The sequence below is a fragment of the Helicoverpa zea genome, chromosome 27 (genome assembly GCF_022581195.2).
Source record: "Helicoverpa zea isolate HzStark_Cry1AcR chromosome 27, ilHelZeax1.1, whole genome shotgun sequence".
Taxonomy (NCBI): Eukaryota; Metazoa; Arthropoda; class Insecta; order Lepidoptera; family Noctuidae; genus Helicoverpa; species Helicoverpa zea.
The window spans coordinates 3,935,779-3,951,201 of record NC_061478.1 but is presented as its reverse complement, the minus strand read 5'-3'; the positions used below and the strand labels follow the sequence as shown (position 1 = coordinate 3,951,201).

General features: G+C 34.2%; 2 protein-coding genes across 5 annotated transcripts in view; one reads left to right on the top strand and one right to left on the bottom strand.

Moving 5' to 3' along the window:
- Positions 1–1,990, top strand: part of LOC124643264 (probable nuclear hormone receptor HR3) — a 99,594-nt gene extending 97,604 nt beyond the window's left edge. For all 3 annotated transcript variants that reach the window (XM_047182171.1, XM_047182169.1, XM_047182170.1), the window contains one exon: positions 239–1,990. In XM_047182171.1, the coding sequence (XP_047038127.1) occupies positions 239–365 (127 nt within the window). In that variant the 3' untranslated portion in view covers positions 366–1,990. The remainder of the gene's footprint in view (positions 1–238) is intronic.
- A 2,847-nt stretch (positions 1,991–4,837) lies between these two features.
- Positions 4,838–15,276, bottom strand: LOC124643266 (androgen-dependent TFPI-regulating protein-like). 2 transcript variants are annotated; one of them, XM_047182175.1, is made up of 5 exons: positions 15,140–15,276; positions 8,641–8,814; positions 7,427–7,564; positions 5,922–6,142; positions 4,838–5,150 (listed from the first exon to the last, which is right to left on the bottom strand). In XM_047182175.1, the coding sequence occupies exons 2-5, from the start codon at positions 8,809–8,811 to the stop codon at positions 4,952–4,954; spliced, it is 729 nt and encodes a 242-aa protein (XP_047038131.1). In that variant the 5' UTR covers positions 8,812–8,814; positions 15,140–15,276; the 3' UTR covers positions 4,838–4,951. The 2 variants fall into 2 exon arrangements, with proteins under 2 accessions (XP_047038131.1, XP_047038130.1); XM_047182174.1 differs by lacking the exon at positions 15,140–15,276 and adding an exon at positions 14,546–14,699.
- Positions 15,277–15,423: the final 147 nt, after the last annotated feature.

Below are 15,423 nucleotides of genomic sequence, written 5' to 3'. Positions count from 1 at the left end.
CCTTCAGAAACCCCTACCAGGGCTGCGGTAACTCGTTCGAATAATCCCGCAGCCCCGGCCTCGTCCAGTAGTCCTTGGGTTTAGTGAAATGAATCTAGTAAGAAGTGTTTAACTCTAAAACTTAAATGGTAGTGAGCTTTCTGCTGAACTAAAAGTGAAGGACATAATTTTTATAAGATTGTACATCAGAAGTACACCAAAGACGTTCAGATTCTTATTTCCCCAATTGCAATTACAGAGAACTATCGCTGATGCACCTGGAAGCGCTGTGCCGCTTCAAGGCCGCCCACCCGCACCATGTGTTCCCGGCCCTCTACAAGGAGCTGTTCTCACTCGACAGTGTCCTGGACTACACCCACGGCTAAGCCCAGCGTTGGGCAACCAGGTTTCTATCAGATTGCGTTAAAACGATCTCATTTTTGCCCAACATAGCTGGACGGTGGCATTTTGAGACCTTTTCAAAGACTCTTGACAGCTTGACAGCTATATTAAATATTTTTTTTTATATAATTTTTAATTCCTCTAAGTAAAACTAAACGCAATTAAATAGATTTGTTAATATATTTATAATTGTATGTATGTACCTTGAGACTGTTAAAATATTTACTTAAAAGTATGTACGTACAATCACTAAAAGGAGGTTTATTTAATTCGATTCTAGTTACATTTAAATGCGTTTAATTTTACATTTAATCTCAGAATATTATGATTTTTTTTTTCATTTGTTATGGAATTCTCTTATTATTATTTTTCATAACATGAAATATTATGTAGCGTTACACACATTTTTTGTGGATTATCTAATACAGAATTAGACATAATGTATGTTTGATTGTGTATTGTATACAAAGGAATATCGTAATATAATTATCGTAAAGTGTATCTAACTCTGAATGAAGAAATAATAATAATTATTATATAAAGATATAATAATAGGAATAGAGTTTTTATTAAGAAATAAATAAAAAAGTTATAAAGGTATAGCAAGTTAAAGATCACACAGTTTCAATCGTACGAAACTTATTTTAAATAGGACTTTTTTTTATTAATTTTAACAGTTTTTTTAAAGAATGTAACTTGTTATTTATTTCAAATGATTATTATTATTATTGATGTTTTTTTCGCCTCTGTAGATTTTCGATTTAAGTTGTAATATAGGAATACATGATACTGCCCATTTTTTTGTATTTTTTTCGTTGTTTTTAAATAAAGAAGTACATATATGTCGAATATGTTGAAGCGATGGAAAAATGCAAATCATAATTTAAAGTAATTTTAAGTCGTGCGTTGAACAAAATTTCCAATTGTGAATGAACTTTCTGAAAAGAGAAATCAAATTTTCACGGACAAAAAACATTTTTGTAATACTTAGCAGGCAATTTTTATTCATTTTTTTCATTTTTTTCGCGTGTAGAGTAAATTGATCTCATTTTTTTTCATATTCTTTGCTTGGGTGCCATCTTCGGAATTACGTCACATTTTGCATAATAAAATGAAATAAGAAAAACATAAAAAACACAATTTCTGCATAATAAAACTGTTGTACTTTACCCTTTAATACGTAAATTATTTTTTTATTACCGTTTTTTATTATTTTAGCTTGACGCGATTTTATACGTATATTTTTAATTTAATTTAAATTGCCTGCTACTAATAATTAGAATTATTAAAATAACCATCAATTTTCTAACATTACGCTAAGTTTGTCGAATAGCCTTTACTATAGACTGGATTATATTAATGTTAATAAAAAAGTATAAATCTTAACTTGTATTTTGTAAATAGTTATTAATCGTATGTATTTTATATTAAATATCATAAGGTTCGATGGGTTATCTTTAATTTTACATTCTATTAAAAAATATAATAAAAGAAACAAATTTTTCAAAATGACCTCCGAGCGTGCTTGATAGATCATGTGAAAAATGTTGTTTTTTCCTTTCTATATATTATATATTTTTTGTTAAATAAAGCAATCTGTTATTGTCTAGTTTGGTTTTATTTTTTTTTATTTCCTATTTTCCTTTATTTTTATTTTTTTACTACTCATAAAATAGAATAATCTTATAGTGAGATCATAATAGTTTAAAAAATCATACGGGTGGTTCAAATGTTAATTTTTAAACATGATAATATATTTTAATTTTTATTAAAACTCAGATATATAAGTAGAGATAATTAATTTTTAATATTTCCACAACTATTAGCATATGCAATACAGTTTTTCAAAGAGTGTGTACTCTTTTTTTGCAAAAATAGAATAAAAAAAATGTAAAAACCTAGGCGCACACGTTTAGATTGTTTAGTCATTATGTTTAGCTTCTGTATGGGAATGTCCAATTTGTTAAATAATTACTTTTTTTGTAAAAATAATTGATTTGTTAAATATTTCCTTTTGTAAAATCATTGATTTGTTAAACATTTCCATTTGTAAAAATAATAGCTTTGTTAAATATTACGAGTCAACTTTTGTATAAAAGTAATGATTGTGTTTATCAATACTTATTTTAACTACTTTTTCCAGATTTCTTTACTTACTAAGAAACAGTGTATTTTTTTGTACTTTCAGGCTATGTATGTTTTTCTTAATTTTCCCTCAAACAGCTACAATTGGACATTTCCCATGAAGGTTTACAAAATAAAATTAGTAAAAAAACGAAACATTGGTGAAAAACGTTTTAGAGCACTAAGACTGAAAAATATTGGCTGAAAACCTATTACCTTCGCTTAACAACAACAGAAAAAAAACAATAAATAAAAATTTAAACAAAAAAATATTCAGCGTCTCCTTGAATTTCTTGATTCTGAAATTCTGACATTCTGATATTATATGTCTGACACCGGCCATGTATCACGAATTTATTTTGAAAAATAAAATCAATAAAATGTTATTGAGAGAAAATGGTCCTACACATTTGCGATTTTTCACGGAATTTTCAAAATACATATATGCTTTCCCGTATATTTCCAAAGAAGTTATCCACAGATATCAAGCTAGTGTCTTGTTCTTTCTATTTTTTTCATTTAATCAAAACCGATAATTTTAATTTTTTTGCTAATTTCTCTTAAATTGAATGAAAAGGCTGAATATAAAGTAACTTGAGATTTTTAACGCTTTCTTTCTTTAGGAATTTTCCCATTGTATTTAATCGCTTTTTTCCCAACTTAACTCCAGATTTGTAAGCAATTATTTTGAAGAAAAATTAAAAATAACATCGTATCGACAAAAAAAAAATCGCAAGTGTGTAGAGACCCTTAACAGTGCCGTGTCCACATCTTCGAGCAAATCTTAGACTTGATTGGTGCAAATCGAAGGGTGAAGAGAGCGATATCCTGCCTCTCTCTCGCACATATGCGTGAAGTGTCAGTGCGATAGTGATAGATATAGGGTAAACTTTTACTTGCTGGTAGATTTAGTAGGTATTTCTAAAACTTTTGTACTATGTTTTGCTAAATTTTCACTAAAAAACTAATATATAGATTTGGACACGTAAAGGATAGTTAAAAAAAACGTATTTTGGAAAAAGCAAGCATGATAAATAAGGGAATAATCGGTCATGGGTGTCTGTGTGTTTTTTACAAAAATTGGTTCGATTAGTCAAATATAAGTTGTTTTTTTCATTAATTAATTCGTAATTTTTTTCTAAGAGTTTCTATTTTGTAAAACGGTACCTACGAATTTACGGGTATCTGAGATCATTATAAATAGTGAAAAAAAGAAATAAAAATAATAAAATTTTTGTATGTCTTGTTTTTCTATGAGATGATTTATATTATCAAAAATATTAATTTGTTAATGAAATAATTAAGTATTTTTACACATTACCTGAACATATGAAGAGTAACAAATATTAAAAATAAAAAACATAATATATCTATGTAAAAAACAGAATATATTAAAAAACATATTTTGTATGCGCGATATTATCGAAGATGTGAAAAAAATAAAAATAAAAAATAGTAAAAATCTTTTTTTACTCATTTTTCGTTTCGGCTGAGCCTTTTTCGATAATATCGGGCATCAGCTTTGTTGGTTTATGAAGTCAAATACAAAACATTGTACCTATGTACCTAAAGTAGATAATGGTGAATTTTGAGAACCAATAGTAAATAAATGTTATTGTTTTTATTATTATTCTCGAATCACTTGCAAATGCTTTTGTGTTTTATTTATTATGCCTGAAAAACCTTTAGATAATCAGTGGATGGGAATTCCTGCTCTTACCCTACTTCCAGTAAAGAGAGGTGTAAAGTCCATTCAAAATAGAAATTAATTGACCAAGAGGTCCGCCAGATAAGTTGAAATATGCTTATATATAAAGCATTTAACATATATTGACGGTATTAAAAAAAAAATAAACACTGACTACCTACATACTTCAAAATATGTTGACGCCCATATTCATAATTGCAAGGGAATGCATTAAAACACTACTTCTGTAAATTAGGTAATAGAGCATGATAATAAAACGATAAACGAAAGTGGCATTATTTTCAGACGTTTGCCAAATGAATGTAATAAAGTATTTTATTTTGAACCTAGTCAAATACCGAATTAACTCAACAAGTTACAATATTCATAACTTATATTATTTTACCAACGTTTTTCAAAGTCATAGATATATTTAACACACCAAATAATATTAAATTATGAATTTTAAAAGTAATTAAAAGGCGAATCCATAGCTTTCTCCGACATATAAGGTGACCTATTTTTTTATTATTTTGGGTACCTACTACCAAAAATAAATAAAAGGCGTATACTTTTTTTATTGTATATTTCTCAGAATGATCTATATTTCTAATGTTACCTTGCTAAAAAAAACACACACAAAGGTTATTTTAACTTTATTTATTACAAATTAACATCACCACCCTTTATACACACAAACTTACATTTAAAAATAATAATCACAGATTATACACAATATCCCAAAAAAAAAAGAATATTTTAAGAAGATTTGACCTTTCCACCATTACGAATTTTCTCCTTTCCCCAGAGTAAAGAATATAGTTTAAATTGTGCTAGATAAATAATTAGACCTAGGAAAAATACTAGGGCTTGGAATATCGGGAAGTAGATAGTTCCGTACGTGTGGTGAAAGATTGGGTACGGGAATAATCCTCTTTCGTAGTATGTGTGAAGAATTCTGCAAAGAAAGAAAATTAAATTATTAAAAAACTGGCCAAGTGCGAGTCGGATTTCCGCACGAAGGGATCTATAAAACGTGTTTCTTGTATGAGAGCACTCTAATTATTTATTTTGTTCTCGGTTTCAGTATTTGTTGTTATAGCGGGAAAAGGAATATATCATCTGTGAAAACTGCAACTGTGTTACTACTATAGTTCATGAGATATTGTATTAGACAGATAGATAGATATAATAGAGACTCAGGTATTTATCCTATCAAAAAGATAAGCTGTCTGCTTCACTAGCTTAGAAATTAAGCTAGTTTTTTTTCTATACGAACACTTTCAGACAGAACAGATACAGAAGCACTGAAGTTTTTAGCTTACTATTCAATTCTACCTTGAAAATCTAGTAAAAAACAGTGAACTAACCCTTAAAATTAAAAAAGTAAATGGAAATAAATATTAATCTTTCATACTGTTACTATCGCACTGCTGGGCTGCGGCCTCCTCTCACACGGAGAAGGATTGAGCATTAATCACCACGCTTGCTCAATGCGGGTTGGTGATTTCAGGTTTCCTCAAGATGTTTTCCTTCACCTTTTTATCAGCCATAGGTGTCTAAGATATACTTAGAAAGTACGTACAAACTTAGAAAAGTTGCATTGGTCCTTGCCTGACCGGGAATCGAACCCACACCCCATCACATACTCGAGAGGTATTTCTTCACCCACTAGGCCACCACGACTTTTTTTTTCATACACACAGTATAGTAAATTCTTCATACTTACACAGTATTGTACACGACGAACAAAGCTACCATTATCCCCAAGTTAAGCCCATGCGACTTAGGCGTATGTCTTGGCAGAAACGCAAATTCCCACACCACTGCAGGCAAGATGCAGAAATGCATCACCAAGTTAGATTTGAAGGAAAATATCTTGTCGATAAACGCTGGGAATAAGAGCTCTCTGTCGTAAATGAATATCGGCCAGAATATTGTGAATATTACCTGTAACGAGAAATAAAATTGTTAAGTTAAATAATTTACAAATAATAAATACTTCGACTTTGATATTTTGACTTTGGTTTTCAAGCAAATGGTATATCTATCTTGCGCCTGATCTTTCGGATCGGGGTGAAGTCGGGTGAGTCTTAGAAACTTTTACAAAGCAACCCGGGACCTGGAAGTTGGTAATTGATGCACCCGTGCATCGGAGAGCACGTTAATGTCGGTCCTGCACCTGATCTCTCTCCGGTGGTGTCGGATTGCCGTCCCATCGGGCTATGAGAGTGAAGGAATAGGCAGTGCACTTGTGTCTGCACAAATGCTTGTTTACTATAATATGTCCTGCGCAGCTGCCTGATCTCCTTACATGAGAACAGTCACCGTAGCCGACAATCGGCTAGGAAGGCATAGTCATATCTATGTCTATAATTTTATGGTCTAGAATCGGTCGGTTTTAATAGTCTTACATTATGTATCTGGGATAAGTAAAATATCTACACCAATTAAGATAAAATTATAAGTACTAACGCAGCTAAAACTCCGACACTAGTATTACAAGGTAGATTCTTATATAATGGTTAGTATATATAGCTGGATGCGAGCAGCCGAAAATCGATCTCAGTGGCGTGCACTTGGAGAGGCCTATGTCCGGCAGTGGACTGCGATAGGCTGATGATGATGATGATTTCTAGATATAAGTATTTAAATATGTGTATATATGTTGAAGTAGGTACAGACCGAGGTCGTAAGAACTGCTTTTTTCCCACATTTATTTATAAGCTAGACAATGTGACAGTTAGCAAAAAAGGTTTTTACATTATTTATAATTTGCGTTTAGGTAATAAAGTTAGTAATTTAATTTATATTGTTAGTAATAACTAACTTAAAGTATATTCTTTGTAATATACAGTATATACAGGTAGGCACTAGTCGCTGACCGTGGTTTCGTCGTATCTTTTTCGCGCACCCTGATAAAATATAGCCTTCCTCGGTAAACGGACTTATTAACATTTATGGCCTTTTTCAAATCGTAAAGCAAACCCCTTTGAAATACAGTAATCTATACTAATATAATAAAGAGGAAACATTTTTTTTTTAGTATTCTGAAGGCTCTGAAATTACTGAATCGTTTTGAAAAATTCTTTTACGGATAGCTACACTCTTCTCGAGCAACGTAAGCTATATTTTATCCGAGTACGGGCAGTAATTCCCACTGGATGCGGATGCAACCGCGGTAAAACAGCTAGCTATAGATAAAATAACATTAAAAATATATTATTTTCTTACCGCAGCCACTGTAAATATGATAGAAGAGAAGTAAATTTGTCTGAATCTTCTTATACTCTTTGGTATGAGATTGTCTCTGCCAGTCACAGTCAGCAGATCACAAGTGAATGCCAGGGCGAAATATGACATTTGGAAAGCCTGAAACATACGGAAAAAATATTTGAGAGATGAGTTTGAATTACTTTTCAACCGATTTCAAAAAAGGAGGTCCTCAGTTTAACTTGTATACAATATTTATTGATTATCTCACGTTTGGCTGCACCTATTTTTATGCATTTGTCAGACTTTGTGTCTTTTTTGTTTCGGGTATATTTTTAAAGTCGGTTTTTTGAAGAAGGGCTTGTGAATAAGTCATCAATCATAAGATTAATCAACGGTTCGTGGATATGAACGAACGAATGAAAATCTTTATAGGCAGAGACATGGTAAATACAATGATATGATATTGATAATATAGATATGTGACTATCTTGTCACAACGACTTCTTCCATGTTTCGGAAGGCCCTTTAAATTGGCGGGCCACTGCTGTCTGTTTAAGCAGTCGTTAAAGGTAGAATTCCGTGGGTCGCGGCTGATGCAGCCGCGCGCGGCCTACGACAGTCGTCGGCCGCGCGCGACAATAGTCAACCTATGAAAATGTATGGCACCGCTGCCGAGGCCCGCGACAGTCGCGCGCGGCCGACGAATTTCGTAAGCCGTGCGCGGCATTTGTCTTGAAATTAGTCGATTTTGTTCGTCCGTTCCCTCTAGTCGAAGTGCTAATTGATATCCTTGAAGAAGAGGAGGATGACGTGCTGCTGTGGCGGTATAATGAAAATAGATTACCAATCGACACTATCTTTAAAAAGTAGAAATGACGAAGGATATTACCAATTAATACTGATTCCAAAGCATTTGTATTGTAATGAAAACAAAATGAAGTTTTGCCGACTAAATAATAAACAATTCAATTCTGGTTTTACTAAGATTCTATAGATGTTATTAATTGAGATGCGTACTGCCGCGCCGACGACTGTCGTAGGCCGCGCGCGGCTGCGACCCACGGAATTCTACCTTAAGGGTAATCAGAAGACTTAAAATCTGACAACCAGTTTTACTAAGACTTAGTACTAGTATCTGGGCAGAGCAGGTCAGATGAAAATGTCCCACGTGGCACACTGATACATAGCCACTATAATTTATTGAGAAAAGTCTAGCCAGCTGATATACTTACAATATTCCAAACAGTAAGATACCGGCTCTGCATGGAAGTCATCCTCTTGACATCAGGGTCCTTCATGAGCTCCTCGTTCTGCATGGAGAGCAGCATTACCACGGAGTTGGCTCCATGCAGGCCCAGGGTCACGCCCTGACCTGCTAGTCTGTAGTAGATCGATGAAGACATGACCTGGAATTGGGAGAAAAGGGATTTTATGATATGGTACAAAGAGATATGGGTATTGTTTTGGATGGCAGGTTAAATTGTGGTGGCTGTCATTTGTCTTGGGTCATAGGTATAATATTAGTATTAGGATCATACGTTATATAATTACTATTATAGATATGCCATTAGGTGTATGTCATGCAAGTCAGCAACATATTAGGATAATTATCTAATTTACGATTTGCCTACAATTAATTAATTGTTTTCGATAAAATAAAAATGTCATTATGTAATCGATCTTTCTAATCGGATCTTATCTACTAATATTTCCTAATACGTTTTCTGTTGATTGTGTAATACATATAATCTTTTTTTTTATTTATTTATTCTTGCACATATTTATTACATTTTTAAATATTAAATATAAAAATAAAAAAAACATTTAAAAATATAAAAATAGGTTGCCACCGATATCGGGCACAGGGTCCAAGGTACCGGTGGTCAGGGTCCCAGAGACAGAAACCTCCTCACAATACGTGCCGTATCAAGGAGTACTGCCTTCTGAATCAGTCCCTTGATCCAGCCGCCCAACGAGAGCCTCCTGAGGTGTTCGTCGAGGCTCTTGGCTATTAAATCATTGGCCGTAACGAAAATCGGCACAATAACAGCCGTGTCGACACTCCACATGGCGACAACCTCGTGCGCTAAGTCGAGATACTTTATTTGTTTCTCTTTCTCTGCTTTCACGAGGTTCTCGTCATGCGGAACGGCGACATCGATTATCATCGCGCGGCGCGCTAATCGATCTATCACCACTATATCAGGCTTATTGGCTACAATAGTCCTGTCAGTGATGATAGATCGATCCCAGTACAACGTGATATGGTAGTTTTCGAGAACTGGGTCGGGCGCATACTTAATACATATAATATGTATGTCTCTTCCAGACCTCGGGACTACAGAGTCCCGGATTTTTGGGAGGCGAACGTGGGGCCGAAGCCAACACGCTGAAGCCCTTTTGAGACAACTTTAATGAAATGGTGACTCAAAACCGACGATTATCCCTGTATACACTATAGAAATGTACCCAAGGACAATCCCCGGTTCTGTGCTAAACTATTGCTAACTATGGATGAAAACTACTTGGGCTATTGTGATGGGATGCTAATGGACTAGGAATGGGGAAACTACGGGAACTATGGCACCTGCCGATGACAATGTATTAAATACATGTTAAAATGGCAGGTGGAGACTCGCCAACTCACATACTGGGCCCCCGGGAATCAGTCACTGAAAAGCAACAAGAGGGCAACAGGGACATGAGCGGCTGAGAAGGGTGAGGATACCTATACTCGGCGGACTTTAAACGCAGATCACGCGCTCCCTGTGGGTCCAGCATCACCGGCCCACTCGCCACTTACCACGAGGCACCTACCCTCCGAGCAGGACTAACCTTGCTCTAGCGACTCCACTCTGACCGGCCGATGAAGGCAAGCCAAGAGGCGGGAGACCTATCCCCCGTCATGCTTCACTCCGGCAAGCCGGAGATGGGGGACAGTATACTCTCCCTGGAGCACTCGGATATATAGCCCCGCGGGGTCGCTACTCCCCGTCATCCGCCTCAGATGCCCTGCGGGGCATACATATAATATTATTATAGTTATCGGCACGGATATTGAGCTCTCGGCGGAAGAGTGGGGATCGCTTTGCGCACTGTACACATAAGGCAATAAACCAATAAATCGTTTCTGCGCAGGTGAAGGTTAAGGCTCAATATCCGTGCCGATGATTATACACAATCAACAAAAAAAACTACCAGTAAGAAACAAACCATATCGTTAGGCTTAGGGAAGTATATTTTAAGTAGAGAACCGTTATACACAATGGCTGCCGCAAACAAACTCATTGTTATATTTTTTGGAATACTTATTATTTATATAGTTTTCGGCATTGAAAACAATGTATAAACTTGTCGCTCCGGTTTCCCTTCCTTTTGTACAAATAAATACATCCTGCATTCATTAAATGTACGCACCTACGAGTATTTTTTATGTATTTTATTTTTAATCTGATTATTTGGTCGTCAACAACTTTTTGCATATTTGGAATCAACCAGAATAAACTTCTTAAGTGAAGTAATAATTATTTGTGGTTGAACGTGCTAACCTTAGAAACTACTGGTCCAATTTGAAAAATTCTTTTACCCAGTTTAAGATAGCCCAACTATCAAAGTAGACGAATAAATGGACGCAGGCGAAATACAGAGAGGGAGATAAATAAAGTCATGGTGGCCTAGTGAGTAAAGAACCAACCTCTCGAGTCTAAGGGTGTGGGTTCGATTCCAGGTCAGGCAAGTACCAATGCAAAATCTCTAAGTTTGTATGTACTTTCTAAGTACATCTTGGACACCAAGGGCTGATAAAAAGGTGAAGGAAAACATCTTGAGGAAACCTGGACTATATAGTCTTAAATCACCAACCCGCATTGAGCAAGCGTGGTGATTAACGCTCAATCCTTCTCCGTGTGAGAGGAGGCCGCAGCCCAGCAGTGGGACAGTAACAACAACAGTAACAGTAACTGGCAAAATCCTGGCTGAGAGTAAGTGTTAAAATTTTTAAAAATATAGTTTTTCTTAAGATGTATTTCTTTTTAAAATTAATAGTATTGACGAACATTAGGTATGCAAAATATGCATATTTACTATATGCATATTTTGCATAACTTTTTATGTAATAAAGTGAAATAAGTTTATAATCAAGTTGGAATTTATTAGATACTAGAGTCCTTAGTCTAGCTTTTTGAAGATAAGTATATATTATTAGCGGAAATGTGTTAAATCTATCGAATATTTAAATTTTTTACTTATTCAGCCATCTTAGGAATTACAAATACCTCCTTCCGAGGGATTTTAAATAATATCGAATTGTATACAAGACTTACATATTCGTTAAAACACTCATTTTCGAAATAAATATTATAATTTGAAATATATTTTGACAAAACAGGTCTCATTAATTAGGGTTTAGTCTTAAAATATAATTTTTAATTCTCTATAAGTACACATTTTTGTTCATCTTTTTCAAAGCTGTGTTCTTTTGACGGAATTTTTTTATTTGTCTCACAGAGGTCGTTTTTTAATTTTTTTACAATTATAGTTTAGGAATTGTAAACATACCAAATAAAGAAAAAAATACAGACTTGTAAATTAAAGAATGATAAATCAATGAATCTAATAACCTCTCGTCTGTGGCGGCCATTTTGCGCGATTCGGCGCATCTGTGTCAGCACTTCGTGGGTGGTCCGCGCGATACCGGCGCGTGTATTTAAAATTACAATATCTCAAAAGTCTTAATAAAAGCTTATATAAAGCTTATATCTTTGAAACCGGTTCTATAAATTATCTTAAGAACTGGTTACTATTGAAATCCTTTTTGATACTATAAAATTTTATTCTTAAAGGCAATAATTGTAAAAACATTAAATGTGTATGTCTTGTCGAGAGTGCGGGATTGTTCGCGCGAGTTACCGCGGTCCTGGTACCCTGTGGGCTCCAGAAGGAACATGGTGGGTTTTACTCAGTAAGAGTCTGACACTCCCTCACGCTGCACCCACAGCGGGAGGGGTCATTTGATGATATCCTACCAAAAATCCGATGTATGTATGTGTGTGTGTGACTTAATGTTTGTTACTCTTTCTTTATGATAATAGTACATAATGGATGTTGAAGACTATTAGCTCTAATAGATCTCATATGTCTCGTACGTACTAGGGTGCTACCGGGATATGATAGAGAAGGAATAGTGAGTGCACCTGTGTCCTGCGAGCTAGCTGATCTCCTTATATGAGAACAGCTGCTGTGGTCGATAATCGGCTAGGACATCATCATATGTATCAGAATAACATAAAGATAATGTGGGAAGTAGTTCTCTCGGGATGCGAGTGACTCCGCGAGCAGAAACTAGTAGATTCTGTGCAAGGCCAGACAATATTTATTATAAATACTAGCCGTTTTCCCGCGGTTTCACCCGCGTCCCGTGGGAGCTACTACCCGCACCGGGATAAAATATAGCCTATGTTACTCGCAGATAATATAGCTTTCTAATGGTGAAAGAATATTCAAAATCGGTCCAGTAGTTTTTGAGTTTATCCATTACAACCAAACAAACAAACAAAGTTTTCCTTTTTATAATATTAGTATAGATATTTGAGGAAATGAAACGGTGTGGATGACGTAAAGAATTTATTAGGTATATTATTTTTTAATCGCAAGATAAAGATATTAATTTGGTATATCTGATTAAAATTGATTTCATTTTGAACTATGTAGCTGTTTCCCGCGGTTTCACCCGCCCGCGTCCCTTGGGAACTACTGCCCTCACCGACATAAAATATACTATATCCTACTCGGAAAGAGTGTAGCTTTCCAATAGTAAAGAATTTTTCAAATCCGTTTAGCAGTTTCAGAGTCCTTGGGGTACAAACAAACAAACACAATAATTTTAATTGTTTCCTCTTTATTAAATTACATTGGATCGTATAGATAGATAAGTAGGAGTGTAGCAAAAACAAATTATGTGAATTAAATAAACTACTGAAATTAATAATTTATAAAAAAAACTTATTACTAAGTACTATAAGCTACACGTTATTAATTATTCCTCCAGAAAAAAGAATTTAAGTATATGAAAGGCATAGATATAATATTACTAAACAAGATTGCGCACGCTCAAAATATATATTTACGAAAATGAACTCTATTCTAACGCAATAAGGTACTAAATTGGTTGCATAATACACAGAGGCAAATCCGAGCCGAGAGGGATAGTTCGAACGGAGGCTGTTTGTCTCTTTCTAACACCTTGCCAGCATAAAAAAATGTTGTGATCAAAAGTTTTGCCTTCCCAAAAAACAATTGAATCACATACATTTTTTATCTTATTTTAACAATTGTAAGTCAACATATTAATAACAATCGCATTAATTTATTCGTATTTATTATTAAAACATAAACAACATAAATTTTTATTTGGTTTTTTTTTTTTTCTAGCGGTAACCCTGAACATTCTTGGCGCGTAATCAGCATTTAAAATTTTGTTTATATTTTTTGTATTAAATCAATTTAAACTATTTAAATGGTGAAAAAGTGTTGCGTTTATACTTGTAAAAGTGAATCCTATGGTGGTTGCAATATATCGTTCCACAGGTAAGCTAATAATAACATTTTCGTAAACCAAACAACTAGGGTGCCCATGAATTCTTGTAATGAGTGAAAATATGGGTGATGGAGTTTAAAACTGTTGTACTATTGTTATAGCTTCCCAAAAAATGAAGAAAGGCGACATAAATGGCTCACCAGTCTATATATGAAGTAGAAATACAAAAGAAAACAGTCTTCACTTCGAATCTTCCTGCTTTTATACTGCTAATTCCCGCTAATTATTAAAAGCCTTTATAAGTATCTTAAGGTCACAAACTGCGTAAGTTAAAACTTCAATACCAATCTGCGTTTAATACTCTTAGCAAATTCGGATTTGTCTCACATAGCTTAATCTCATAGTCACCCTATTAGAAAGGGACAGACAGCCTCCGTACTAACTGTTTCACTCGGCTCGTTTTTTGGGTTTATATGCGCAGTCCTGTTTACTAATATTATGTCTATGATGAAAGGATGTTCAAAAATCATTCAAAAATGTATCAAAACTTCGAAAAGTAAAAAACAAAACAGCAAAACTCAAAATTTAAATATAGAACTCACCTTACAAAACAACAGAACCACACGAATTCGAAAATAGAACCTCCTTGTTCACCTTTTAAATTCAAAATAAAAAGGAACACTTCACTTTGATAGAACACGTTTATTACTGGCCAGTTACAAAGATATACTGCCTTCGTAGTTGGTAGATAACGGTCAAGAGCGAGACGGTATTTTTACCGGTTTATAATAGAACGTCAACTTAGATATAATGTTTAGAATGGATAAATGGCCCGCGATGGAAATGGATAGCCGCATACAGTATTATAAATGTGGGTAGAAGATACTATATTTTTATTTTATGCAATGTACACACTATATATACAAACTTAAACTACTTATCTTTATACAAATCTAAACATAAAATACTATATACAAAATATATATAAACATTTATATAAAAGAACATCGATCAGGCGTCGAAGTATTCCTCCGCATCCGGTAAAAGATTGTTTGTTTTTGCATGGAAGGATGAAATTTAGTGTCAAAATAGATCGTAGGTAATAAGAAAATAATACTTAATTTTTCGGCTCCATCTTTGTAAGCTTATTGAGGTACTTACAATACGGGAATATGGCATGATGTAGATAAACCCACCTAATATAAAGCTGACTAGTTTTATTTCAGAAACTATTTAACCAATTAATCAGTGTTAGATAGCACATTTGATGTCCTCCTAGCCGATTATCGGCCACGGCGGCTGTTCTCATGTAAGGAGATTAGCCAACTGCGCAGGACATATTATAGTGCAATATACGTGCAGAAGTAAGAACTTATAACTATGAAGGTAAGGTATGACCTTCCTATAGTAATTACCTCATAATGGAGCAATTTCAATGACGTTATAATGTCAACAAACTGTTGTTTTCCTATTGTTAGTG

What these genes read in the sequence shown, in the direction of transcription:
- LOC124643266 (XM_047182175.1), bottom strand. Translation starts at nt 8,811, where the DNA reads ATGTCTTCATCGATCTACTACAGACTAGCAGGTCAGGGCGTGACCCTG. An exon ending in ATCTTACTGTTTGGAATATT is followed by an intron (nt 7,565 to 8,640) that starts GTAAGTATATCA and finishes CGTATGTTTCAG; the next exon opens with GCTTTCCAAATGTCATATTT. An exon ending in TCATATTTACAGTGGCTGCG is followed by an intron (nt 6,143 to 7,426) that starts GTAAGAAAATAA and finishes TTCTCGTTACAG; the next exon opens with GTAATATTCACAATATTCTG.